Source organism: Pleuronectes platessa, chromosome 4 (assembly GCF_947347685.1).
Source record: "Pleuronectes platessa chromosome 4, fPlePla1.1, whole genome shotgun sequence".
In the NCBI taxonomy this organism is placed as follows: Eukaryota; Metazoa; Chordata; class Actinopteri; order Pleuronectiformes; family Pleuronectidae; genus Pleuronectes; species Pleuronectes platessa.
In genome coordinates this window covers 18,631,243-18,656,761 of record NC_070629.1, presented here as the reverse complement: position 1 = coordinate 18,656,761, position 25,519 = coordinate 18,631,243, and the positions used below count along the sequence as shown (strand labels likewise).

Genomic DNA, 25,519 nt, shown 5'->3' with positions numbered 1-25,519 from the left:
CGGAGGAATCTTGGCCTGCAGGGCTAAGGTGTGCTTTTGTTCCCTTTTCCTGTTGTCCCATCAGGCTTTGTGTTTCCGCCACCTGCATACCTGCAAACAAAAACATCACGGCCTCGCCTCCACCCGGCGCAATGAACATGAAATTCCAGTCTCGCCACATTGAGGAGGACTGAAGACAGACAGAAGCCTGAATGTACATAAGACTGATATTTCAATGGAAATCAATGGAAACTAACTATATGGAACACATTTAGACTGTATCGCTGCTAACTTTGTATCTTGATTGTTTGAAAAAAAAGTTTAAAGTTTTGTCTTTTACCTAATGCTAAAAAAATAAAGGACGAGGTGATTGACATGAACAAATCCGGTTAATCCACATACCATAGTCACATGGTTTGACAGCAAAGGTGAGTCAAGTTTGGCAAAGTGAGAGACGCACGTCACCGTGGTAAAAATCCATCTCTTTTGTCTTGGTGAAGAAGAGACATATGTAACGATACATGATATGATACAATAGGGTCCAATATGATATAATATGGTTCAATTTGTTGCAGTGAGATGCCATATGATAACATCTTACACACAAATATATGAGTTCCCTCTGTTCCCTGTCACAGTCCAAGTCCAAGTTGACTAAGAGCTAACGGCAAACAAGGAATTAATCAAATGTGCAACCTACTGAGTCAGGATTTTAAAGCTCAACAGTAAAGTAAAAATCCAGATTCATTTTCTGATTTGAGATTCTGACTGTCAGCCATAATATCGTCACCATTCAAAGAAGACGCACCACAAGCCACAAGCTTGTGAACCAGAGTTCGAGGCTCCTGTACAAGTTTGTATGTTCATCAACTGTGTTTCTGGAAAATGGGTTTTATTCAAGGGGAAGTACTACACTACCCACAATCCTCAGCTGCAGTAGCAATGTTGCTGATTGGTGGAGATCTTTCCTTCACTCTTAGAAAATAGTAATGTCTCATAATTGAATGTTTCGTTTTCTCAGTCCCGTCTGTTTAATGAAGATTTTGCTGAAACGTCAGTGGAGAAAATAAATTGGAAATTTATTTAGAACCAAAGCTGTTTTAAAAGTGCTGAGTCACTGTTGGCCACCTTTTAGCCCCTGATTTGAAAAAATAACTCGATCCGCCACTGTTTCGAAACTGAACTGTACTTCCTGGTTTGTGTCGTCACTGTTTGGCAATGACGGAATGGGAAACAAATAATCTCCGTGGCCTTTGATCCCGGTGAAATGAGTCAAATCAAGAAACAATCAGGATAAACAAAAGCTTCATCCCTCATCACCTGAGCTGTGAACAACAACCTGACATTAGAGCGGGAGGAGGTGATCAGCGGCAGAGGACATGAGGAGGAGGAGGAGGAGGAGGAGGAGGAGGAGGATGATGATGATGATGATGATGATTGTCTCCACCTTGGGGGAGGATCTGTCTACGTAACACGGAGCAAACACGCTCCGCCACTCGCTGCGTCTTTTTCCTCCTTCCACCGCAGCGCATCTCCGGCCACGAAACCCGGGCAGACACCGAGACATGTCCGTGACGCACCGGCAGAGAGCCCGGAGCCCAGAGAGGAGACGACACCGCTGATCGCTGCGTCTCATCCGGACATTTTTTATCTGTTTTCAAGGAGATTATTGTTTTTGCTGCTTCTTCTTCTTCTTCTCGCGGGGCAAAGTGAGAGGATGAACAGCATAAGGCAGGTGCCCACCCGGGTGAAGACCAGGCGGACCGAGGCCAACCTCGGAGCGGAGAGGGAGCATTTTGACAAGCGGCAGGTAAAGACGTCACACGGAAATGTGATGATACAACACTGAGTGGAGGTCGGTGGGTTGGCTGCGCTTCATTCAGGCTTGAAGATGTGACTCAGTCCACTTCACTGCACAGGCCACGTTCCCAACTTCAAATCCCTGGATTTAATGATTAACCAGCCGGGGAATGAAATGTCTTGGAAATGTCTTTTTGAGTTGCACTGCTGCAATTTGATCTGTCCACATGTCCAGTACTAGCCAGCAGAGACACGAGGCTTCAGACACTCTGTGTGTTTGACATGTGTTCACCCCCCCCCCCCCCCCCCAATGGTTTTATCATCATTTATTCATTATGTCATTATCCAGCAAGAATCTGAAGACATTGTTTCACTGCAAAAACCTTTTTAATTCATTCATTCCTCCACTTCATTGTTCCAGACCTTGCCTCCCCTCAGTGAGCAGCACACACTGAAAGCCTCAGTCACTTCTGAGGGATTTGGTTTCATCATTTCGTCCTCAGTGTTGAGGCGTTTTAACAAGGGAGATGTGTTTATGAAGCACGTCTCATACTGTGCTCTACAGGGACATTTAACAACAACACAGAGACAACATTGAAAAAGAGTTTCAAACATTTCCCCCCGGGAAAATTAAGTAGACTAGAAATATTAGAATACAAGGGGTGACGCGATTAACAGTGGTAGAAAGGTTCAAATCTACATAAGATCATTTGTCGGAGTAAATTAATAGACTTGAAATTGATAGAAATGTGTAAAATAAGAATAGAATAAAATTATGGTATGACCTTGGTTTTTGCCAAATAGTTTAAGGGCATTTGTGAATGTAATCATAGATTTAAAAACGTTTAATGGATAGACCACCAGGCAGTTGGTTTCAGTGCTGTGCTGCATAGTGACTAAATGCTGCTTCTCCTTGTTGAGCAAGAGCACTGGAAGTCAACCGGTGCATGTACAGTCTCCTGCTGTCGGGCTGATCTCGTCCTTCTTGTTTGACCACCCCTCCTCCCAAACGCACGTTCCTCTCTCTTGTTTTCTAACAGCCTCCCTGTAGGATCTCCTACTCAGGAAACATGGAGGGGAAAACAGGAATTTAACTTCCCTTGTGGGTTTGTGCATTAGAAATGTGTTTCGGTGTCTTTTGAGTTCAGCTGAAGGAATTCGTCTCTTTCTTCAGACAACAGGTGCTTTGTGGCTCCTGGCTCTTACGTCACTCGTGTGCATAGCAGACATTCATCAGTGTTGGTGGTGCTCCTCATATGTATAGTAGAGCGATTCCGATTCCATTTTTCCCTCCAAAATGCTGATTCCAATACCTGGATTCCAATTCTGATCAGATATGGCAGAAATTGGCAGTCGGTAGAGTGCATACCTCCACCAGGGCCCAACAGTCCCTGCATCAACCTGCACACACTCCTAGATATCCATTCTCTAAATAATCTTCTTCATCAAGATCCAGGAATTATTCCCTGGGAAAGAAGTAAAAATGTCAAAAGCCGGCCTGTATCCCTATGTTAGACAAAGTGAAAGCTTCTTTCTGGATCTGCCCCCTTTGTCCTTTTAGTCCTCCTTGGCTTATGTGACATACTTGCAGCAAGTTTCAGGGAAATCCAGTCATTTCCTTACAGAGAGGGGTGAAAACATGAACCTCCTTGGTGGAGATAGCAAATTCCATTATTCAGTAAATCAAACCTGAAACAATTGGAAGTGGCATGTATTCATTAATCAGATAAAGCAGCGATGCACAATGCTAAGAAAGCAGGAAAAATAAAATCCTGGCACTGACCACTGATCCGGATGCTGACCAAAATGTTATGGATACTTCCCTGACACATCACATCCTCCCACCAAGTTTGACTGAAATCAGTTTTTGTGTATGCTTGCTCACAAACAAACATAAACCAACCAACAAACCAACAAACAGACAGGGCTTAAAAAACACAGGGAAATAAAGAGAATAGACAGAATTATGCCACAGAATTGAAAAAGGACAGAAATAAATAGATCTTCAACAATTAAATAGCTTGAAACTTGAGTCTAAAATATTGCCAATTTGCTGAGCTTTTAGCCAGCTGTGGCTAACGCTACACGCCTGGAAATCCCGACTCCTTCGCTGCTCTCAGATCTGCTGTTTTGGAGCGATGAAGAAGAAGAAGGGATATCCAGGAGAAGTTTTATCTGGATGAAACTAATGGACTTTAAAGAAATGGTATGCTATAGGCACAAAGACTCCCATTTCCTGCTGCATCAGAGACACTTCTGATCCTGGAGCATCTCTACTGTATGGTACACAAGGTCATGTTGAAGCTGCTGTTTCCAGTGGAGCACACGCCCCTGCAGGCTGACTGGGAGACACTGGAGTCAGAAGCAGGTGGAGTTAACTGCACACGCTGTGGAGCCGCTGAGTGTTCAGACCTACAGCTCTTTCAGTATGTTGTTATCTCAAATGGGCGGAGCTCTTTCCTGTGCAGGCCGTGTATCACTCCCCCAGTGGTTTATTTGTTTTCGCAGCATGTGAGGTGGAGCCGCTTCAACCTGTGCTCCCCAGTCCTCTGCCACCTTCCCCCTCACAAGAGATGAAGTATTTGTAAAATTGCGGGTTTTATTTATTTCACACGCCGTTTAAAACTCAGAACAGTAGAATAGAGTTAAACTTGTCAGACTAGTCAACTGGGATTTCCGGTTCATTTGCCTTGAAGGATGCAGGATGTGTTGCCAGAGGGAACCCGTCAGCTGACTGGATCCACTGGCACGATATGCAAAATAATTGGTTGGTGGAAGGAGGAGTCCAAAACTCCTGATTGGCTAATTTTCATTTATTTTAGAAGCAACTAATGAATGAATCTATAATACCTCCTCATCAGTGTTTTAGTAAAACTCCTTCTGTGGCTGTGAAGTCTCAGACTCAGAGTTCCACTTTGCACTGACTAAACAGAGCAGCTGTGCAACTGTAGGCTTTAAGTTAATGAGGCTGTTGTGTTCAGGAGGAGATCTGTACACGTCTCTGAACATGATGTTTGAGTTTCTCAGTTTTGCTGATGCATCCACCGACCACATTGGCTGAAACTCCTCCACTATCACCCTGTACTGAGCTCTGCCTTCTTTATGTTGACCTCGGTACCAAGGTGAAATGTCTCACGCAGTGTGTGTGTGTGTGTGTACTGTTTGCTTTCCCTAACCGATGTTGCCTGAGTGAGTGCCCATGAGAGTGGGAAGGGGGATGGTGGGAGTATATGAGAGGGTAAACGCCGAGTGGGAGTCGAGACAGACAAGTTTCATGCTTTTAATAAAAAGCCTGTAAGTTGTGTGTTGGGTTTAGTCTTTGTTTTCCTGGAATTTTATTTTACCTCGCCTTTTAAAATGTTTCTACTGAAAGGAATGTGCTTTCTTTCCCGAACTTAAACTACACTTTGTTTTTACAGTCGAGCATTAAGAGCAGTAATCACACAAAGTGCTCATGTAACGCTCCGGATAAACTTGAGATGCAGATGATATCCTATTTTCACTGTCAACATGCCCGTGTTTAAATCCTAAACACAATGTAATCCATATAGTGTTTATATGATGTGCATGTTTATTCTTCTATTTTGTGAAACAGCTCACGAACACCATGCTCGTGTCCAGTTGTCTCAGCCAGCTGCAGCAAACCGCCTGTTAACAAACAATTTGTCTTTTGTTGAAATATTTAATTGGATGCTGTAGATATATAATTTGATTAGACTAAAACTGAGTCATGAGACACGATCTCTGTCTTTGCAGCCATTCATGATTCATTCATTCCTTAAAGTGATGCATTCACACTACCTTTGTTAAAACCTTTTCATTATATTTCAAAATATTCCCCTGTCCCTTCAGCGAGGGGATTCTCTATATAGTAGTGCTGGCTCTCAGAACAGAATGTACATCCTATTAAGTGTGTGTGTTAGGATGAGAGCTGCTGGTGTTTCATTCATGTGTCAGTTTAAATTGTTGGCATTAAGCGATACGAGAGCAGGGAATTCCTTTGCAGAACATCATATGAACACCGGGAGGGGTTTCTGGGCTGAGAGAGGGAACTTCAGATACATGCTTTATTTGTGTTTATGTGTACAAACTACCTCATGTGCAGTTTCTTGTGTGTTCGGACCATTGAGACGTTGGGTGAGTTTAAATTATTTCCTGTGTTGATGTGGGAGAGAGAGAGAGCGTGCTGGTTTAATCAGTCAGGGCCAAAGAGTCAACATGGGAGGAGAGCAGCTGCCCAACATGGAGTTATTAAAAAAAACGAAAATAACCCTTCAAAGCCTCTTGCACACGTCATAAACTCTCTGTGGTCAGTGTCGAGCATAGTTCACAGTTCACTTTGAATTGTTTTTTTGCTGCCTCCACCAAGGAGGTTATGTCTTTCTGTTTATTTGTTTGTTAATTAGCAGAATTAACCTTAAACTGATTTTCATGAAGTGGGGCATGACCCGGGGAAGGACCCAGTGAACTTTAGTGCGGATCTGGGGTTTGGTGTTCTTCAACATGTTATCAGAGAACAGGATATACAGTATTTAAGGGACTCATAGCTGATCCAAATAAAAATCAGGATCTAGTGAATTTATAAGTTGTCTCATGAGGGGACTGTTGGACCTTGGTGGAGTTATGAGCTCTACTGTGGGTCTTTCTAGTTGAGTCTGTGACACTGTCCCCAGTGTTGTGCTTAGTGTTACCTGTAACTAACCTGAGCAGATTTGAGCTGTGTTAAAGTCTGTTTGTGTGTGTGTGTCTGACCTTGTAAGTCAGATCTCCTGCAGCAGCAGACTGTTGAATTAAGCTGATAAGGACGTGCATTAAGTGCTCCTGCCTCGGGGCATTATGTCCAGTGAGAAGCCGCTCGGGTGCGGCGCTAATGCTTTGACTTTGTTAACCTCGCACACGCTTCGCACACCACCATGTCCAAGCACATAGACACACTGCTGAAGAGCCGGGATGACAAGGTAAGCAGATACAACTCAAGGTTGGAGCTAGAGGTGCATCTCGAGGGTGTGTGGTGTGTCTGTGTGTGTCTGTGTCTGTGTGTGGTTATGTTAATGCTAGCTGGCAGTAGACCTTCTGGCAGGCCTTGTGTGTGTGGGGGGGATTAGTCAAGGCTCTCCCTCGCTCTCACTTCTCCCTGCTGGTCCGGGGGATTTACTGTCACTCAGACTGGATGCAGCGGCGAGTTGTCGGGCGGACGCACACAGTCAACGAGGTCAGCATGTCAGCAGCTCTCGGACACAATTGCATCGTTAGGAAATGGTTTGGATTTCAGCTGACTTTCTTTTGGACCGGGCCATGAAGGGGCCGGTATCTGTGTGTTACCTTGTGACCTGTGTGTCGGCTGACGTGAGGCCTGATAGTGAGACTTAGTGTTTGGTGGAAATTGGAGACGCTGCAATGACGGTCTATTAATCGATTAGTATATCAGCACATTTGAATTTAGGTGCGAAATCAAATAATGTCTCAGATTCCAGCATCTCAAATTTAAAACACTGCTACTTTTAGATAAAACCAAACGTTTGAGGACGCGCCTTCAGCTCCAAGATTTTGTGATGAAGATTTCTCAGTGTTCCGATGTGTGATTGACCAAATGATTAATTTAAAAAGTAATGACCTTACCGTTGACTTTATTTGTTATCATTAGGGTTAAGATAAAGTGAAGCACTTTGTAACCTTGTTTAGGAAAGTGCTATACAAATAAAGTCCTTATTATAATTAGTAATATGGACAATAATTATCTCTTTCAAAGCTAACCCTAACCCTGATCCCGTTGGAGCCAGTGCCCATTCCATTCCTAGCGGCCTTGACCAAGGGCATCTGAGGGAATGTACGCTGAAGTGCTCCGTTGAGTGGCGCTGAATTCAACTACTGTTTTCTAAAACCCTGCGGTACAGTTACAGCCACGCAGCGCATGCTTGTTCTGACACTAAGCTGTTTGTAGTATTTGGTCACGTGTCACCTCTCCTGTCTGTGGCCATCGACTGACAGCCACTCTGAATGTACCAGGAGAGTCTCCCTGCAGCCTCGCTGCTCAGCAGCCATCTGTTGAGGCCTCTGTGCCAGGCTCTGTTGCCAGAGCACGGCCCCCGTCCAATTCAATCTTCTACCCCAGCTGTCGGCCTTCCTCCCCAAACAAACCTCCCATTGTCGCGTGGTCCCCCTTGCTAGCCCACCGCACTTGCCCCTGTGTAAACGAGGGACTAGTGGTTCATTTGCGTTAGAAGCAGGCGGTGGAGGGTGGAGGTGTGTGGAAGGGTCTCACTCTCACTCTCACTCTCACTCTGAATGCCAGTTTCCACCCACAGTAGCCCCTCTGTGCTTTGCTGTGTGGCCATGTATGTTTTACTATATTAGTGTGTGTGTCGGTGTGTTAAAGAGGCTTTTATAGGGTTTTGCAGGATCAGGGGCCTCTGCCACTGATATGTGATCATGTTTGAAACCCAGATTGGATTTCTGAACCTTTTGTTTAAGAGTAAGACCAAATAACCTCTGTGTTAAGGTGGTGCATTCATCTCCTGCTAATAAGAGAAGCTGGACAATATGGATATATCGATAACTGTCACAACAAATATTTCAAAGAAAATTGGATTTGAACGCTTCTTTATTGGCAGAGAATGATAGACAGCAAAGCATTTGACAAAACTGCTTGCACAATGAATCAGCAAAATATCGAGATATGTTTTGCAATAATAAACCTATCTACATATCAGACTGTGGTAAAAGAGGCTGAGATTGAAGTTGTCGCTGCTTTAATGCTTGAGCTGGATGTTGGATTAGTCTCTTACATAATACTGTGATGGTGAAGCTGAGTGCTCACATCATACAGATATTACGGTCCTCCACACATGTGTCAAAAGGACACAGGGCATGTCATTAAAAAAGCCCAAGATGTATAGTTTGTGTGACATTTCTAATCACATGCATTTTGTGATTATCAGTATACTCAGATGTATTTAATCTCAGGAAGCTGCATCAGGTTTTTCCTAACAAACCTAGCAGGTCTGGGTGATTGACAGATAGCTGCAGAACAAAGTTTTTGTCCCGTCCAGTGACGATGACTTTTTCAAGGCACTTCCCTCACACACACACAACACAACAATACACAGTTGTGAATGAAGGCGAGGACACAACACACATCCTGAATGAAGCTAGGTATGGATGTGTTGTCCCAGTAGTCTGGGGTAATCCCACTGCCACAGTTTTGATCATTATGTAATTGTCATGCGTTAGTGGAGGGTTTTAATCTCCCTTGTAGAATCCCAGAAGGAAACATCATGTTTTTTTTAAATCAGGGACGCTCCCACAATCCTCGGCTCTGAGTCGGCCTCAAATGACAACAGGACTTTTAGATCAGACAGGAAAGACAGGAAGAAGAGAAAGAGAAATACTACATACCTGAATTATTTTTCTGAGTGGAACTAATATATTCTTTAAAGACGTGGTATCAGATCGAGTCAGCTGTAGTGGAGGCCTTTCTAATATCAGAACACCTCTGTATTTGTTGTTGCTTAATAGTGTCACAGGATTTATTGCAAACAAATGCATCTGCACATTAGATTCAATAAAACATCAATAGAATCTGATGTTTTAATTAAACCCGTAGAGAAAGTGACAAAATGCTGCCATAACATGTCATCACCCCAGCCGAGGTTTTGCCTCCTCAGGCTCTGAGCCCTTTTTGTGTTGGCACAGTTGGGGGATGACCATGATGAGAACACTTGAGTGTAATATTACAAGCAGTTATTGTGTTGCTTAGTGGCAATGCTTTACCGTGGCCAAGATCCATTGCAGTAGGTTAATCCAACCTCTGTCTGTTTCTTTGTCTCTCTCTCTCCTTGTTCCATTTTCAGCCACACTTGTTTTTCCTGCTGGTCAGGTTGCAGAGCGCCTCGCCGTGTGTGTTCTTTGGTTTTGGTGACACACACTCTGCAGGCTCATCATCTGTGGGATAATTAGAGATGTTAATCAAGGGTTTGTCTTCTTTGACCTGAGCTCTTATATAGACCATAAAATAAATTGTTGTCACTTTTTGTCTCTGTCAAACTAAGCTCACTCGAACTCAAAAAATCAGGCAGCTAGTTGATCCTGAATGCAACCATAAGGTGAAAGCCGAGAGTCCATCTGCAACAGTGACCCTGTTGCACAGATTCTTTCCTGTCTTTGCAGTTTAGCCTGCTCTCATTTGTTTGACTCCTGCTCTTTATGTATGTATTTCTCGTTACGTCTATTGCGAGGCCGGATGGTTGTGTGCGTGGGTGCAGAAGCAAACCGCCCAAGATCTAAGATTAACTCCTGTCCTCTCCTTCTTCTTTTTTCCAGCTGAGCAGCATCAGCAAAGCCATCAACTCCACGGAGACGCCTGTGAAGGAGAAACATGCACGACGTATCCTTACAAAGAAACTGTTACAAAGCCACTTAGATACATATCCTTTTTCATCACAGAATTAGGTTTAATGAGGAGAATGATACACTGACATTAAACTGAAAATAAATAATCCTGGGTATAATATAAACTCATGTATATAATTCATGTAACATCCATAGTTGGTATTCTAAAATAGGTGAAATAGCCATCATAAATACTTGCGGTGTGTTTGTCCAGTTACATGTTAAAATAGAGAGCATCATAGAACACCATAGATAAAGGTACATACATATGTACATATGAATAGTGAAATATCGAGAGAAAACATGTTCTCAAGAGAGATCATACAGGACTCATGATGATAATATCTCACCCTCTGTGTGATAGTTTAAAGGTTCAGTGTGTAAGATTTAGTGACCTCTAGTGGTGAAGTTTCATGTTCCAGCTGAATACCCCTCACCTCACCCTCCCCTTACAAACATGAAAGAGAACCTGTGGAAGACTTCAGATGTCATAAATCTCAAACGGTGTTTAGTTTGTCCAGTCCGGGCTACTGTAAAAAAACATGGCGGCGTCCGTAGAGAGGATCCACTCCTGAAGTAAATATAAAGTATTTAAATATAAAGGATCAATTCTGGGTTAAAGAAAGCAACAATTCGTACAATTTAGAATAAACACACTAGTGAAAATGTCACTAGGATCATTTTATATTCAGTTTCTGCAAATAGATCCCTTTCACCTAGATCTTACACACTGGACCTTTTTTTGTTGTTGTCTTGATTCCTCCCTGACACACAAACTCCTTGGCAAATAGAAAAAAAGGGGTTTGTGTTGTCTTTGGAATAACCAGCGGTCCTGTGATAAAAGTTGCTTTCCTTAAAGACTGAACAGGAATCATCCTGGGGACTCACAGGGAGAAGGGAGCCTACACCTTCTGGTCGTACGCTCTGGGCTTCCCTCTGGCCAGCAGCTCCATCCTCAGCTGGAAGTTCTGCCACGTGCTGCACAAAGTGCTGCGGGACGGCCACCGCAACGTAAGGCCCCCCAAGTCCTTTTCCCTTAGTGTCTATGAATTATTCATTCAGATGATATAAGTGAAGAGGTGTTGTGTAACCAAAGGCCAGTTGGTCGGGAATATGTGAAGTCATCATAAAGAAGGGCAGATCACTAAGGCACAGACAATTTGTGAGTGTGTTCAAACTGTGGGCTGCATATAAAGATGGACGACATGACAGCTCCCAAAAGTGAAGCCAAACCGTCTTGATTGCCCCCTGGTGGCTGGCTGCAGTATAGACCATAAATTCCACCTCCAAGGACCAAACTATTTTGATTGACAGCTATGACTGACTCCATCCCCTGATCACCTGGAATCTGGCTTCAAATGCACGAGATGTCAGCGGACACATTTTGGCTTCATTTCTGCCTAGTAACAGGAAGTTAAGACGTGTCCATTTAAAAACACAAAAGTACAGGCTTGCTTTAAAACCTTACTGTTGAAACCCACATGCTTATTTTATTCTGCAAATGTAATATATGTTCAAAACACAGGGGTGAATGTGATTTTAACAGTATTTGAGCAATACGAGTGATGCTCATTCAGATGCTCACCTTCACAGGTTCTACAAGACTGCATGAGACATCACAGTTCTCTTGTTGAAGTAGGACAAGTTTGGGTAAGTCACCTTTTTTTTTGTACATCTTTAAAAATAATTTCCCAAGAATGCAGTTGGTGGATTACTGCACTTCCTGTATAGCCGAGAGTAAGAAAAAAGAAAAACTTTAACTTCATTATTAACTCTCGCTTGTCTGCTCTTCTGGTTTGCAGGGCAACCTCCATGATAAATACGGGCAACTGGTGTATATATACTCCAAGCTACTCTGCACAAAACTGGAGTTTCACGTGAAGGTAAATGGCCTCTTCTGTCATATGTCACACAACACACTGACACTAAAGCTGTTTTCAGACATGAGATCTGGAAAATGTCTGGATTATTGGGTCTGGACATTTTACGGCGTTTGAGATTCTTCAGGTCAACAGGACAATTTTAAGAAGTTGCAGGTTAGGGTCGAGAATATGTTGGAATGAAGACATGATGTATAAATTCTGCCATGAAGATGGCGTGTTTTTGTTTCGACACAGACGCTTGCCTTCATCACGAAAAGCTCTTGAAATCCGTTGTCTTTCCAGGTTTACATCTTTGTCTACGTTCCCTTTGTGTACGTCACCTCTTTTTCATCCTGATATATTTGTCTTTCTTTTTCTTTCTTTCAGGTTTGCATTTGTCACGTGTTTTCATGAAACCTCATCTACACACTCTTTCGCTTGCTGTTAATTCTTCTGTGATTTTCCTGCTGCATTCTCACAGGGACACATTTTCCAGAAATCATACTCACAGGCTGGCAGAAAAGTTCAGGAAAATGAGCGGAAAACTGACTCAGACATTTGCGTTCTCACACAAAGCCCCTCCGGAAAATGTCGAGAAAAATGTCCAGAGTCTGAAAGCGGCTCTAGACGCATGCAGTTGATATATTCAACTAAATGTTAGGAATTCACTCTGAATGGCACCTGGTACTAAAACTTTTTCCTCCTGACGCAGCATGCAGATATTCCACCCAACCTAGAGGTCACAGATGAAGTCCTGGAGCGCACTGCAGGGACTGACATTAATAATGTGTGAGTATCCACCTAAGGCAAAAGACTCTTTATTTATGTCTCTGTTCGCCTCAAATCATAAGCGCTTCTGCTGCAGCTGCCAATCAAACGTACATATAAAATAAAACCGACAACCCATGCTGACGGTTTAATTTCCCAGACTCGCACCATCATTGTCTCTGAGCGGGGTCGCTTCTCTCTCTTACGCTGGTATCAACTTCTCTCCTGCAGATTCCAGCTCACAGTGGAGGTGTTTGATTACATGGATACAGAGCTGAAGCTGGCCGAGACAGGTGAGTGAAGAAAACCCCTCCTTCCACAGAATAGAAACCTGAGCCTCGGTGCAGGGCTGCAACCTGCTGACATTATCTATTTATACACAAGAGCAAGAAAGTTTTATTGTGAACATGCTGCACATTTCTTTGGTTGAGTTTTAACTCGTGCTCTGCAGTGTTTGACTCCTCCTGTTTGTTTTAACTGATGAGGAAATGCCAGCCATGAGAAGACGTAAAGTCGACTTACTTCCGCTAGCTTAGCTGTGAGGGTGAGCTCCTCCTCTCCGGCCTGCACGGTGGAGGCGCAGGATCACATGTCGACGCCTTAAACAAATTTTGCGAATGGTGCTGTGAACAAAGTTTGCTTGTAATTCTGCAGAGAGTGTCTGTTTGTGCTGTTGGTGCCTCAGCAGTCGGCTTCATGTAACAAGAGGAGCAAGTGGGGAAAACAAACTCTGCAGCAGGAACATGCCCAGGCTGCATTCATTCTTCAGTTTCTCTCAAACTAAAACGACCTCTGCCCATCGCGACTAAAGTGCAGCCCTGGAGTTTTCAAACTGAAACGGGGCCTGCAGCGTTTACAAACTTCTCCATTTTAGCAGCTCCAAAACTCCAGAGTAGTGTGGTCGCCATAGTGGAGTCGCTGCGTTTACAAACCAAGATGTAGTAGTGAGGATGTCACGTCACTCGAAGGCCCTGTTCACACCTGGTGTTAACATCCGTCCTGAGAGATCTCATCACAAGGGGTCATCACCAAGGTCTTCTGGGGGGGGGGGGATGTTAATATCAAGTGTCAACAAGGTCAAAGAGTTTGCACCTTAATCAACCAACAGTATTCACAGAACTAGACTAGACCAGGAATCCCAATGCTCCATGGGCACCTCCTTCACCTACATTTCCAAAATAAAAGTACTCAATCAAACGACAGGCAAACTTTTCTTCAGGGAATTTGAACGTTCTAATAAGAGAATATCTTTATTAGTTCCACCATTGGGACATTTACAGTGTTACACCAGCAAAGAAAATTAATAAATATGTGAGACAAAATATGTGAAATTGTGCGGATAGAAAAAGTTATATTAAACGTGGGTGATGTGTGTGTATATATGATGAGTAATTTATGCTTGTTTCCCTGACTTTCCTCCCTCCCCAGTGATCCGACAGCTCAACACATCCATCGCCATCTCCACCCTCACATCAGGCCAGTGTCGCTTGTCTCCGCTCACCCAAGTCATCCAAGACTCCAGTCACCTGTACCACTTCACCGTCAAGCTGCTGTTCAAGTTGCATGCCTGTAAGAAGCGTGATCACCCAGAGAAAATGTCATTCCAAATATGTTTCTGCTTATAAAATCCGTGTCGAAATTTTATTCATCTTTAAAGGAATTCAATATATCGACCATGACGTTAATTTTCTTTCTGTATATCTCTGCATTGCTTAAATTGTGTCCTGGTTTTCAGGTCTGCCGGCTGATACCCTCCAAGGTCACCGTGAACGTTTCCACGACCAGTTCCACAGGTACGAGGCCTCGGGCTACGACTGAACGAGTGGCGGTATATAAGGGGAACATTTCTCTCTACTAAAGGAAGTGTGCAACACAATCCTGCCTCGCCCACTCACCACAGCACACTGACTCTATGGAAATGTGTCCACCGTGGTGGTGTCGCCATCACAGGCGCGTTTATATCAGAGAGGAATCTCCAGGGACGGAGGGAGATGATGCCATTAGATTCACATGTTAAAATATTAATCTCACATTATGTAGATTAACTGCATAACCCAATGCTTCATGTGTATTGTTGTAAAATGATTAGATATTCAGATAAAACATGAAAGTTTAGACGTAAAATTTCGAAATATAAGAAGAAAGAAATAGTAATTTCACAAAGCAGTATCAACTATCAAGACTGATCTGTTCCCTTGTCCCTCAGCCTGAAGACCTTCTTCAACAAAGCCAGAGACATGATGTACTTCAAGAGGCTGATCCAGATCCCCAAGCTACCTGATGTAAGAGCACAGGGGGACGGGCAGAGGTGGTGTGACTTCAGTGCTGAGTCACAGCCTCCATCTTGATTTGCAAAGACTTCCCCGACAGCTAAATACTCTCACAAACAGGAGTAACTGGCTTATTATGTACACAGACGTTTATGTTAATGTCACTGAAACGTTTGGCAATAATACTGATCAACACAAATTAACACAATGACATCACTTCCCTGCTCCATATGCAAATAATCACAAACGTCATTTGTCGCAAAGACAAATGATGCGGTTTTGTGAGGAGGGGTTCAATGATTTTAAAGTATTGAAATTATTATGTGTTGATATTGTGATCACAAACAGATCAACGTATGGCCACGAGAAGCGTAAAAATAAAGATCAGAGGAAGCAGGGTTGTGTCCCAGACCCCCCCCCCCCCCCCCCCCGACCTCTTGTGATTGGATCTTTCAGGACAGACGGTGTGAACGGCGTCTTGGCGGTTGAACAAATGTCTACTTTTGTTTGTCCTTCTTCCCATCAGTCCCCACCAAACTTCCTGCACGCCGCCTCGCTGGCCAAACACGTGAAGCCAGTGGTGGTCATGGCCGACGAGGAGGAGCCGGAGCAACCAGATGACGACGATGACGAACCCGAGCCGCTCATCGAGGTCAGCGATGTCTCCACACCCGTCCTACAGGCACAGCCGCAGGTATGTCGCCACTGTCACAGGTGCACTCGTACAAGTCCCCCCCCCCCCCATCTGCTTTTAGCTTTTTCTTACGTTTCAATCACTGGTCTTTCCTGTTTCATTTTTTTCTCCCAGCAATTTGACATATTCGATCAGACATTTGGACCTGCCAATGGAGGCTTTGATGACAGGTGAGCCAGGATGCCATAGGACCTGTGGCTGTAAGATGGATTTGACTGTTGAGCCCTCGGTGACGCTGTGTTTTCTCTCCGACAGGGATCTGCAGATCGAGAGTCTCAAGCATGACCTGGAGTTGTTGAGAGCAGAGCTGGAGAGGGTGAGAACAGAGGTAAGGACCTGTGGGACTGAACAATCTTTTGATCAGGGGTCGGATGATTCACTGTGGGTATGTGACATTACGAGGCATTATCTGTGTGCAAAGGAATCTGGGTCATGTGTTGGGCGGATGCAAATACTGCTCCTGCCGTGTGGAATGTGACAAGTTCCCTGTGAACGAGCGATGAGGGCGTCCATTGACGTCACGGATACAATCCCTGCTTGTAACTTTTTCTTTTCCCATTAGTTTTTCTATGGGAGGTCATCCCTTCTCTTTCTGTTGTGACCATGTTGTTTATTGTTAAAGCAGAGAAAAATTGAATTGTCAGACATCGTGGTCATTGTGGCAAAGTTTGGCATTTTTGCCTCACAGCCAGACTTTTCTGGTTCAACCAATTCTGCCGGGATCTTTCTGTGTAGAGTTTGCATGTTCTCCCTGTGTCTTGTTTTATCCAAGTATTCCAGCTTCCTTTCACAGTCCAAAGACATGTTGAGTGGGGTCAGGAGAATTTGAACCTTTTTAAATTATCCATAGGTGTGAATGTGAGGGCGATTCAAGGTTTATTAATAAACAAACTGGATTTGCACTGACACAGACAGGTTTTTTCTCCTAAAGCTCAGGCCTATCTTCTCTGCTCCCACAGGCTCAGCGCTACATCACACAGCTCAAGTCCCAAATCAACAGTTTGGAGGCAGAGCTGGAAGAACAGCGTGCTCAGAAACAACACGCGCTCGTGGAAAACGAGCAGCTGCGCATGGAGCTGGAGGCCACGCGTCGCAGAAACGCAGAACACGAGGGCTTGCAGACCACCTTCATTGAGGCAGACAGTAAGACACGTTTTTAACAACTCTTGCACAAAGTCTGGGACATGATCATGGACAAGTCAGTGAGATCACACTGTCACGTGTCTTGTGCGTGTGTGTGTGCAGAGAAATCCCAGGCCACTGAGCAGCGGTACAACAAGCTGAAGGAGAAGCACACAGAGCTGGTTGCCAGTCATGCTGAGCTACTTCGAAAGGTACAGACTGCAGACCAGTTCAGAGATATTGATGGAGCTTCAGTGTGTGTGTGTGTGTGTGTGTGTGGTAACAGTAAATGTATTGCTGCGCCGTCAGAGTGCAGACACTGTGAGGATGCTGTCAGCGACCCAGCAGACCCAGGAGGAGGTGGAGAGGACCAAACACCAGCTGTCGTTTGAGATCGATCGGATAAAGCAGGAATCTGACATGAAGGTAGGTGGCGCATTGCTTTGCTTGTGAAAACGTGAATGTTGTGGGTGTTTTGCGATTGATGCTGTTTCACTGTCTCTGCAGCTGGAAGAGCAGAAGTTTGAGGTGGAGAAGCTGAGGAGGGATCTGGAGGAGAAGATGGCAGAAGCGATGCGCATCAAGGCGACCCTGCAGAGCAGCCAGATGGTGAGTAAGCAGCAACGACCTTGATGGTCAGCGAATTCCCCATCATTGAGTTTCCACAGTTTTAATCAGTGTGTTTGGAGGCTCGGGGCATGTTGCACATTTCCGCCCGGTCACTCGCAGCCATCTGCCTCTTCTGGCTTCCCTCAGCGTTCCCTCTCTTTTTTTTCGCCAGACATCAGAGCACATGACCAGCTCAATGACGGCTCTGCAGGCGGAGAAGGAGCGTCTGATGCGATCTGTGAGTGAGAGGGAGGCGGAGCTGTCTTCCCTGCGGCAGGCGGCGCAGGTGCAGCAGTCATCACTTCAGCAGGAGCGAGAGAGGAGCAGCAGGGAGCTGGGAGATCTGCAGGGCAAACTGCAGGAGAAGGTCAGTCGGGACTCATTTGTAACGGTGCTCACAGAACGGGTTCGGAAAGATGGACAAACTCTGAATCATGTGTACAAACACAGAAAGTTAAAAGCATCAGTGTTATTTGTGCTTGTGAGACATGCCTATCCCATGAGTGTCCTTCAGTTGTAAATTATATGTCACCTTAAAGCAAATAATGCTCAGATACCATTAAATAGCTTTATAGAGCTGCAGCTCAAACAAGACAGATTAAATCGATTTTTATAAATTTTTTAAGAATAACTTCAATAGATGGAATATATATAAATATTAAGTATAGTTCTCTTATCATGTAGATAAACATGTATGTTGTGTTTCTTGTGTGTTCATGTGTGTACGGATGCAGTCGAGTCAGGAGGAGCAGCTGAAGCAGAAGCTTCTGGATGAGCAGTTTGCTCTGCTGCAGGGAACCATCACCGAGGCTGAGGACATCATCCAGGACGCTGTTGATAAATTGGATGATCCTCTCCACATCCGCTGCACCAGCTCCCCAGGTCCGACACTTTGTCCTGTTATATCACAGCACACTGCATATAAGCAGGTTAACAACAGAAATGTGGAAATTGTGAGAATTAAAGAGTTAAAAGCAATTATCTTAGCTGTTTGATCATGTACAGTATAACTTTTCTGTTCTGGAGACTTAAACAAACTTTTTTTCCGATCCTCTGTTTGTCCACCAAACACAGATTATCTCATAAGTCGGGCCGAAGCCACACTGGGCTCCATCGACAAAGTGAAGAAGGGCCACGCAGGTTATCTGAGTAACATGGGCGGTAAGATTTCCCTGTCTGTGATTTGACTTGTTCCTGCTGAAGCCATGACTCTGTGTGGTTGGTTTGCTGTGTCTGTTGATGTGGCTGGTTTCTTACTGTATGTTCCCATTAACCAGATGCTGGAGCGCTGCTGAGGGCTCTGACCCAGTTCTCCCACCTGACGGCAGACACCATCGTTAACGGCAGCGCCACCGCACACATGGCACCCACTGACCACGCAGACCGTAAGACTATCTACATCTAGTATAGAGTGACATGTGTTGTGTTTAATTTCAACTCTGCAGAAGCAACGTCAATCCTGACTTTTAATAACCAGGAGGCAGTCATTGATCTCTGCTCTTTCACCCCCTGCAGGCCTGACGGAGAACTGCAGAGGCTGTGCCACTGAGAGTCTTCAGTACTTGAAGGACCTGAAGTCCAAGACCACCCTCCCGAGGGCAGACCCAGCCGCCATCCGCATAATTATACATAAGATCTTAAATCTGGGCCAGGTGAGAATAAAACCCCTCTTTCTGTTTATATCTCAAGTCTGTCTTGAGGGAATTTCTTCAAATTTTCACTTTTCCTCAAAGAGGACCTGAGTGTGAAAATAAGATAGAAATTACACTATGTAGGAGCCTTACAACTTCATATCTGTAATTCTAATCATCAGTGATATTCAGAGTCATTTACAGTATCATTCCCTTTATTATAATGACTCATCATTTTTCTCCCTTGTCATGTCCAGGAGCTGCGGCCAAAAGGCATGGACGTTCGTCAGGATGAGCTGGGAGATCTGGTCGATAAAGAAATGGCTGCAACATCGGCAGCTATTGAGGAGGCGGTCCGTAGGATTGATGTAAGAATTTTAAATCTTAGTTTAACATGTATCCTACCGCTATTATCTGTAATGAATGGATATTAAATGTCGTATGGTTTTGTCTTTAGGAAATGATGAATCAGGCTCGAAAGGACACATCAGGAATTAAACTGGAGGTCAATGAAAGGTATGTTCTTCTTAACTTATAACAAGATGCATCATCTATGAAGCTTCACACTTGAAATGTATGAATCGCTGTTTTCAGACATGAACTCTGTAAAACGTCCAGGAAAACGGTTCAGGACCTTTTCTGAAGGTTGCCTTTTTAAATGTGAAGAGAACCGCTGGAGATTGTCTGGATCCGACGTGTCACAACAGGAAAATGTCTCCAACATGGGTAGAGCGTGCAGGAGGCATGATGTGACTTAGAAATTCTGCTGCGAAGATCACATGATTTTGTTTACAGCAAATTTACTGTCAGGAAAAGTTCCAGAAAATGTCCTGAGCAACAGACTCGTACATTTGAGTTCTCACAGTCAGGATTATTTCAGGAAATGTCTGAGAGCAGCTAAATCAATCAACGGTTAACATTAAATCTGACTTTCACTCTTTTTACAGAATTCTCTTCAGCTGCACAGACCTGATGAAGGTACAGCAGTTTGACATCTTTACACTGATAATAATTTGCAGTCTTACACATCTCACTAAATCCTCCTTACTGTGCAGCACATCCATTTTTTATTTCATGTCCTAATGAACATTTGTTTTTTAGTTTTGTATCCTTGTTCTTTAATTGCGTCTCCCTCTCCCCCTCAGGCCATCCGCATGCTGATCATAGCATCAACAGATTTGCAGAAGGAGATAGTTGAGGGTGGGAGGGTGAGTCACACTGTTGCAACTCTGATTCCACAACGGACGGCTTTTCGCTTCTTTTTGTTTCTGAAATCCGAGTGAGCTGCTCTGTGTGGTTCAGAGAAACCGTTAACACTCCTGATGTGTGTACTCGCTCAGGGCGCAGCCAGCATCAAGGAGTTCTACGCCAGAAACTCCCGCTGGACTGAGGGACTCATCTCTGCTGCCAAGGCTGTGGGATGGGGCGCCACAGAGATGGTGTAGGTTCTCATTTATAAATCCCAGTTTATATTCATATATATTTTAATGTAGTTTATGTAGCTTTTTGTTTTAGCACCAACTACAATACAATAACTGGAGATGTTTTGATGCCATTTTTCTCAATTTGGATACTAGGACATAACGTATGTAACTTATATATTATATTTTAATGGCTTTATGCTACTAACCCTGTATGGAAGTGATACTTGTGGTCATTGTTGTTCAGCCTGGCTCAAGTTCAACCCTTTGAATAACAAATGCATACAGAGGATGATTTCCACTGAACTTCATTTGTTTTCTGGTTTGACCATTTCCTAACCTAAACACAAATAGAAAACAAATCGACACAACATTACTTCCTTTGAAAGGCTCACAAAGGAAGTCTTGCATACAGTGCACGTGTCAGTTTTACTTGACATTCCAGTGGGAAATATTACGAAATTGCTGTCATTTTGGCTAACGGTAGCTAACGCTACACTACTGGAAGTCTTCTCCACTCTGAAAACGTTGCTCGCCAGTGGCAACGCAGCCCAACATTGTTTTGAAATGGCAAAGACGTGATTTGCAGAAGAAGGCAATTACAGTTGTATCTGAGTGACACCAATGTACTTTAGATATAAGGTATCGGATCATGCCGATGCCCAACACAACGATCTGTGTAGCATGTTTATGTGACACAACTTTTAGTCTGCAGAGGTGGATTCATGTGGTTTATGTGTCTTTACCCTCAGAGAGTCCGCTGATAAGGTGGTGCTGCACACTGGTAAATACGAGGAGCTGATTGTCTGCTCCCATGAGATCGCTGCGAGCACAGCACAGCTGGTCGCTGCCTCCAAGGTAATGCTCCAAGAATCACATTACTCTCTTTTACTGTAGATACGTACCAAGGTGAATTGTTAAAGTGTGGATGTCATTTTTCACATTTCTCTGAGGTGGAAGCACCAATCGAAAAAAACATTTCTGTTCCACTGACTGGAAAGATGCCGTAGTTTGTTTTGTGTTAACGTAAAACTCTCTCTCTCTCTATCTCTCTTTCCAATTTGCGTCCTCTTCGCTCAGGTCAAGGCGGAGCGCGGCAGTAAGAGGCTGACGGTTCTCCAGCAGGCGTCTCGTCAAGTGAACCAAATGGCAGCTAATGTGGTGGCGTCGACCAGGACGGGCCAGGAGAACCTGGAGGAGAAAGGTGAGTCCATTAGATATGTGCACTAAACCGTTACACACACTAAGAGCAAGTGTGGGTTTAATAATTGTGCTTTATTCACTTTTAATTTACAGACACCATGGACTTCTCTGGGTTGTCGCTCATCAAGCTGAGAAAAGAGGAAATGGAATCACAGGTAAGAGCGTCATATTTTCTAATTGATTCAATTTAATTCAACTCTCAAATACAAAACTGCTGTAAAAGTCTCCAGGACATTTGAGAGACGTTTGGACATATTGTATTTTTGTGACGTATTTGTTGAAAGTTCAGTAAGATGCATATTTACAGTGTGTTATGATGAGCTTCATTATCAGCTGTTCAGGTCAAACTGATCACTATATGCAGATGATTCCAACATTTTTCAATGAAGATTAATAATTGAAATCTGGATATATTATAAAGTAATGAGATCAATAACATTGTTATTAACTGATTTAATAATAAAGCAGCATAAACTGCATTGTGGCCGTCTTTTACTCCAAGTCAGAGTGATCTTAGTGTAGGTGTTATACTCCACTTGCGTAACATACTCTGCTGCTGTTAGAGGGCAAATAACTCACTGAGCCACGGTGGAGCGAGTACAGGAAGAAGTCACATGCCGTGCAAGAGTACATGGCGCGCGCACACACACACACACACACATACTCACAGTGAACTTACTGTATGATAGAAGAGCAGGTTGCAGTGGCATGTGACAGCTTGCAGTGGTAGGCTACAACTTTATGATTTGTTTTTCCAATATGTTGTCATGTATAAAAAGATTTGAAATGAAAACTAAGTAAGCTCTCTGATTGTACGCACAGTTTTAAAACATTTTGTAGAATTACATTTTTCTCAATCTTTTTGAACAATCCAAGTAGTCTATCACTACTGTACAAAGTTGTTTATATTGTTTTAAATGCAAGACTATAATGATTAAATTTAAGACAGAAACAGGTCAGATACAACAGATATGAAGGTATATTCAGATCCCACAATTACTTACACGTCCCCACAACTGGAGATAAGGTGAAGTAGCCGAGTAGAGAGTAAACATCGAAATACCATGTTATTTCTGACGGATGGAGACAGTAGGTATCCATAGTCAGTTGTCAGTTTATCATTGGTCTTTTTTGTAGTTTTATTACAGCGAGCTAATATCTGTAGTGCTAAGAAAGATTAAAACAGTCATTTAAAAACTGCGTATGATGCAAAAACATTTCTTTTAAAGAAGTAATCCACTGCTGTGCTTCAGGCTCATTTAATATACACTTTCATATTTTCATATTTGAACATATGTAAGGCTGTCGTCTGCATTGAAATTCTCAAATCAGTTGAATGTACAGCATCAGTTTTGCTGGTAGATAGCCATCATATTTTGTTTTTCCCGCTGCTCAGGTGAAGGTACTGGAATTAGAGAGTCGGTTGGGGAACGAGCGGCTGCGTCTGGGCGAGCTGAGGAAGAAGCACTACGATCTGGCGGGAGTTCCTTTGGAGCCGGTTTCCGAGGGGAACGGTGTGACCTCCTCACCGGCTCACCCTGCGCCCATGTCGCCGAAACCCAGCAAACCCACCCTCATGAAGAAACCGATGTTGGCTCAGAAACCCAACATCGCTCCCAAAAATCCAGTAAGAGCTGTGAAGTAAAGTCTGTGTTGTATATGAGGACATCAGTTGAAGCTTGTGCTAAGTCTTAACATTCTAAAATGTTCTTCTGTGTGTTGCAGTTTATGTAAAGGAGCAGAAGACGAGAGCGCTCCACGACCAGATGATTGGATTGACCAGAGAACGATAGCCTTTTTGTGAACATGTGTTCCTTTAAGTTGTATGCTGACAATCCTCTTCCTCATCCTGCATCTTTGCTGTTCATCTTTTTCTTTTAATTTTGTTTTTTTGTTTTTGCCAAAAAGGACCTCTGATGCCAGTAAGGAATATGTCTTCTTTACCCTCCCTTTTTTTTAAATGCAAATGAATACCCCCCTGGCAGAACCCCTTTTTAATTTGACTATTTGGCATCAAGAACAAAAAAAGCTCATTATTATACTTTAATGCTGTGTGAAAGTATTTGTGTCTGAAATTTTAGATGATTAAGCACTCCTGCTTTTATAGTACAAACCTTCATAATGACCACAAATCGTTTATCTTTTATGTCAACAGTTTGTTTTGATCACGCTTTGGAAAGCCTTTTTGCACACTGTTTTGGACGTTGGTTAAAGAGCACATCACATGTTTTATTGTACACGTTTAATTTCTTATTGTACACTTGTATGCTATTTATGTTGTGGTGGCAAAGGAAGCTGGGGAAACGTGGTGTGTGTGTGGGTTCACGTTGTTGAAAAGGTGTCACATACCTCCGGCTTTGCCTTCATGGTTGACTGTGTTCCGCTTATGTGCAAAACGTCTTTCTCCCACGGCAGTGCAAGATTGTCTCAGAGGCCTTGATATGTACGGCACTAAATAATGAAACAATACCTGACATGACAGTCTATAGAGAAGTGTGCGATCTGCACCTGGTGTAAGTTACACTATATCTACAATATAGTATTGAATGTCCTTTTATTGGCAAAAAACCTGGATATTCTAATACAACACATGGTTAGACTTGATTCTGGCACACACACACATACCTACACACACACACACACACACACACACACCAGACATAGGTGTCCCTAATTATCAAATGCTTATTTTAGGCTGAATGTTAGGATTTAGGGTTAGTTAACGAAGGTGTTCGTGTCCACTTTGCCTTTTGGGGCTTTTCTTACAGGGTCTTAAAAATGCATCTGTGTATGTTCTGTCCTTTTCCTCTGTACGAAATGTCTTTATACACTCAGATCTCTTAATATATTTTAGTAAAGATAATGGTGGTTTCTCCATGCAAGAAGTGTAAATGTGACAGGAATGAACAATAAATGTTGGATTTAATGTTCCACTGTGTAAATGGGACCTGTTCCCAGCTTATGAAGTTTATTTTTTAAATATTTTGATTCTAGATTTATCAGTATGAAGATTTTTTTTGTTGGATGAAACTTTTGTCCTGCTGGTTAACCGCATCTGACTTTTATTCACAGCTTATGATTACAACTGGTATAATTACTGTGAACAAAATTATCAACTTAATAAATTAATCATTAAAATATGTCAAATGTATTTTCATTATAAGCTGTCTTTACCGCGGGTACTATTATATTGCATATACTTTATTTGCCTGTTGTTGTCTGCTTATTTCCCACAGTAGCACAAACACACACACACTAACAGAGAGGTTATAAATTAATATTCAAAGAGGTCCAGTAAGAGAATTTACTCAAGCAAAGTTCCGAAAACATCAGTGTCTTTCAAATAAAATAAAGAAATTACAATTCAATCGTATTTCAACAATATTTATTATTACATTCACATTGAACTGGAAGGTACTCCTCAAAATAAAATATATTTTCTTTTCTTGTTAAATAACTAAAATAAGGTTTGCATTCAAAAGTAAAAAAGAGATTTTGAAAAAGCATCTTAAAATGAAGTGTGATTAATTTTAGAAAATTTAAAAAAAGATGCAGTTTTAGTTTCCCATTGTCTTCCTTTTTCTTAATATATAACTACATTAGATATATAAAACATCTCAATATCAACAACTAAACAGCTTTAACTTTTCTCTTTGTTCCCACTTCTCTTCAGTGAGAGAAGTAAACTGCCAGGATATAAAAAGCTGCGCAGGTTAAAAAAAGACTCCCGTAGATGCGATAAAAAGCTGCGCAGAAACGGTCCGTCAAAATC

The 25,519-nt window shown here is 43.0% G+C and overlaps 1 protein-coding gene across 1 annotated transcript; it reads left to right on the top strand.

Moving 5' to 3' along the window:
* Positions 1–1,468: 1,468 nt before the first annotated feature.
* On the top strand, positions 1,469–23,975 carry hip1rb (huntingtin interacting protein 1 related b). Its single transcript, XM_053419828.1, has 32 exons — positions 1,469–1,789; positions 10,099–10,162; positions 11,036–11,178; positions 11,761–11,817; positions 11,970–12,050; positions 12,742–12,818; positions 13,029–13,090; positions 14,226–14,366; positions 14,533–14,590; positions 15,004–15,079; positions 15,594–15,761; positions 15,876–15,931; positions 16,017–16,089; positions 16,721–16,904; positions 17,007–17,095; positions 17,193–17,309; positions 17,391–17,492; positions 17,665–17,859; positions 18,227–18,374; positions 18,567–18,653; positions 18,770–18,877; positions 19,008–19,144; positions 19,381–19,491; positions 19,581–19,639; positions 20,071–20,101; positions 20,269–20,331; positions 20,464–20,564; positions 21,297–21,402; positions 21,625–21,748; positions 21,841–21,902; positions 23,144–23,374; positions 23,473–23,975. Exons 1-32 carry the CDS (start codon positions 1,697–1,699, stop codon positions 23,479–23,481), a joined length of 3,213 nt encoding a protein of 1,070 aa, XP_053275803.1. The 5' UTR covers positions 1,469–1,696; the 3' UTR covers positions 23,482–23,975.
* The last annotated feature ends 1,544 nt before the right edge of the window (positions 23,976–25,519 follow it).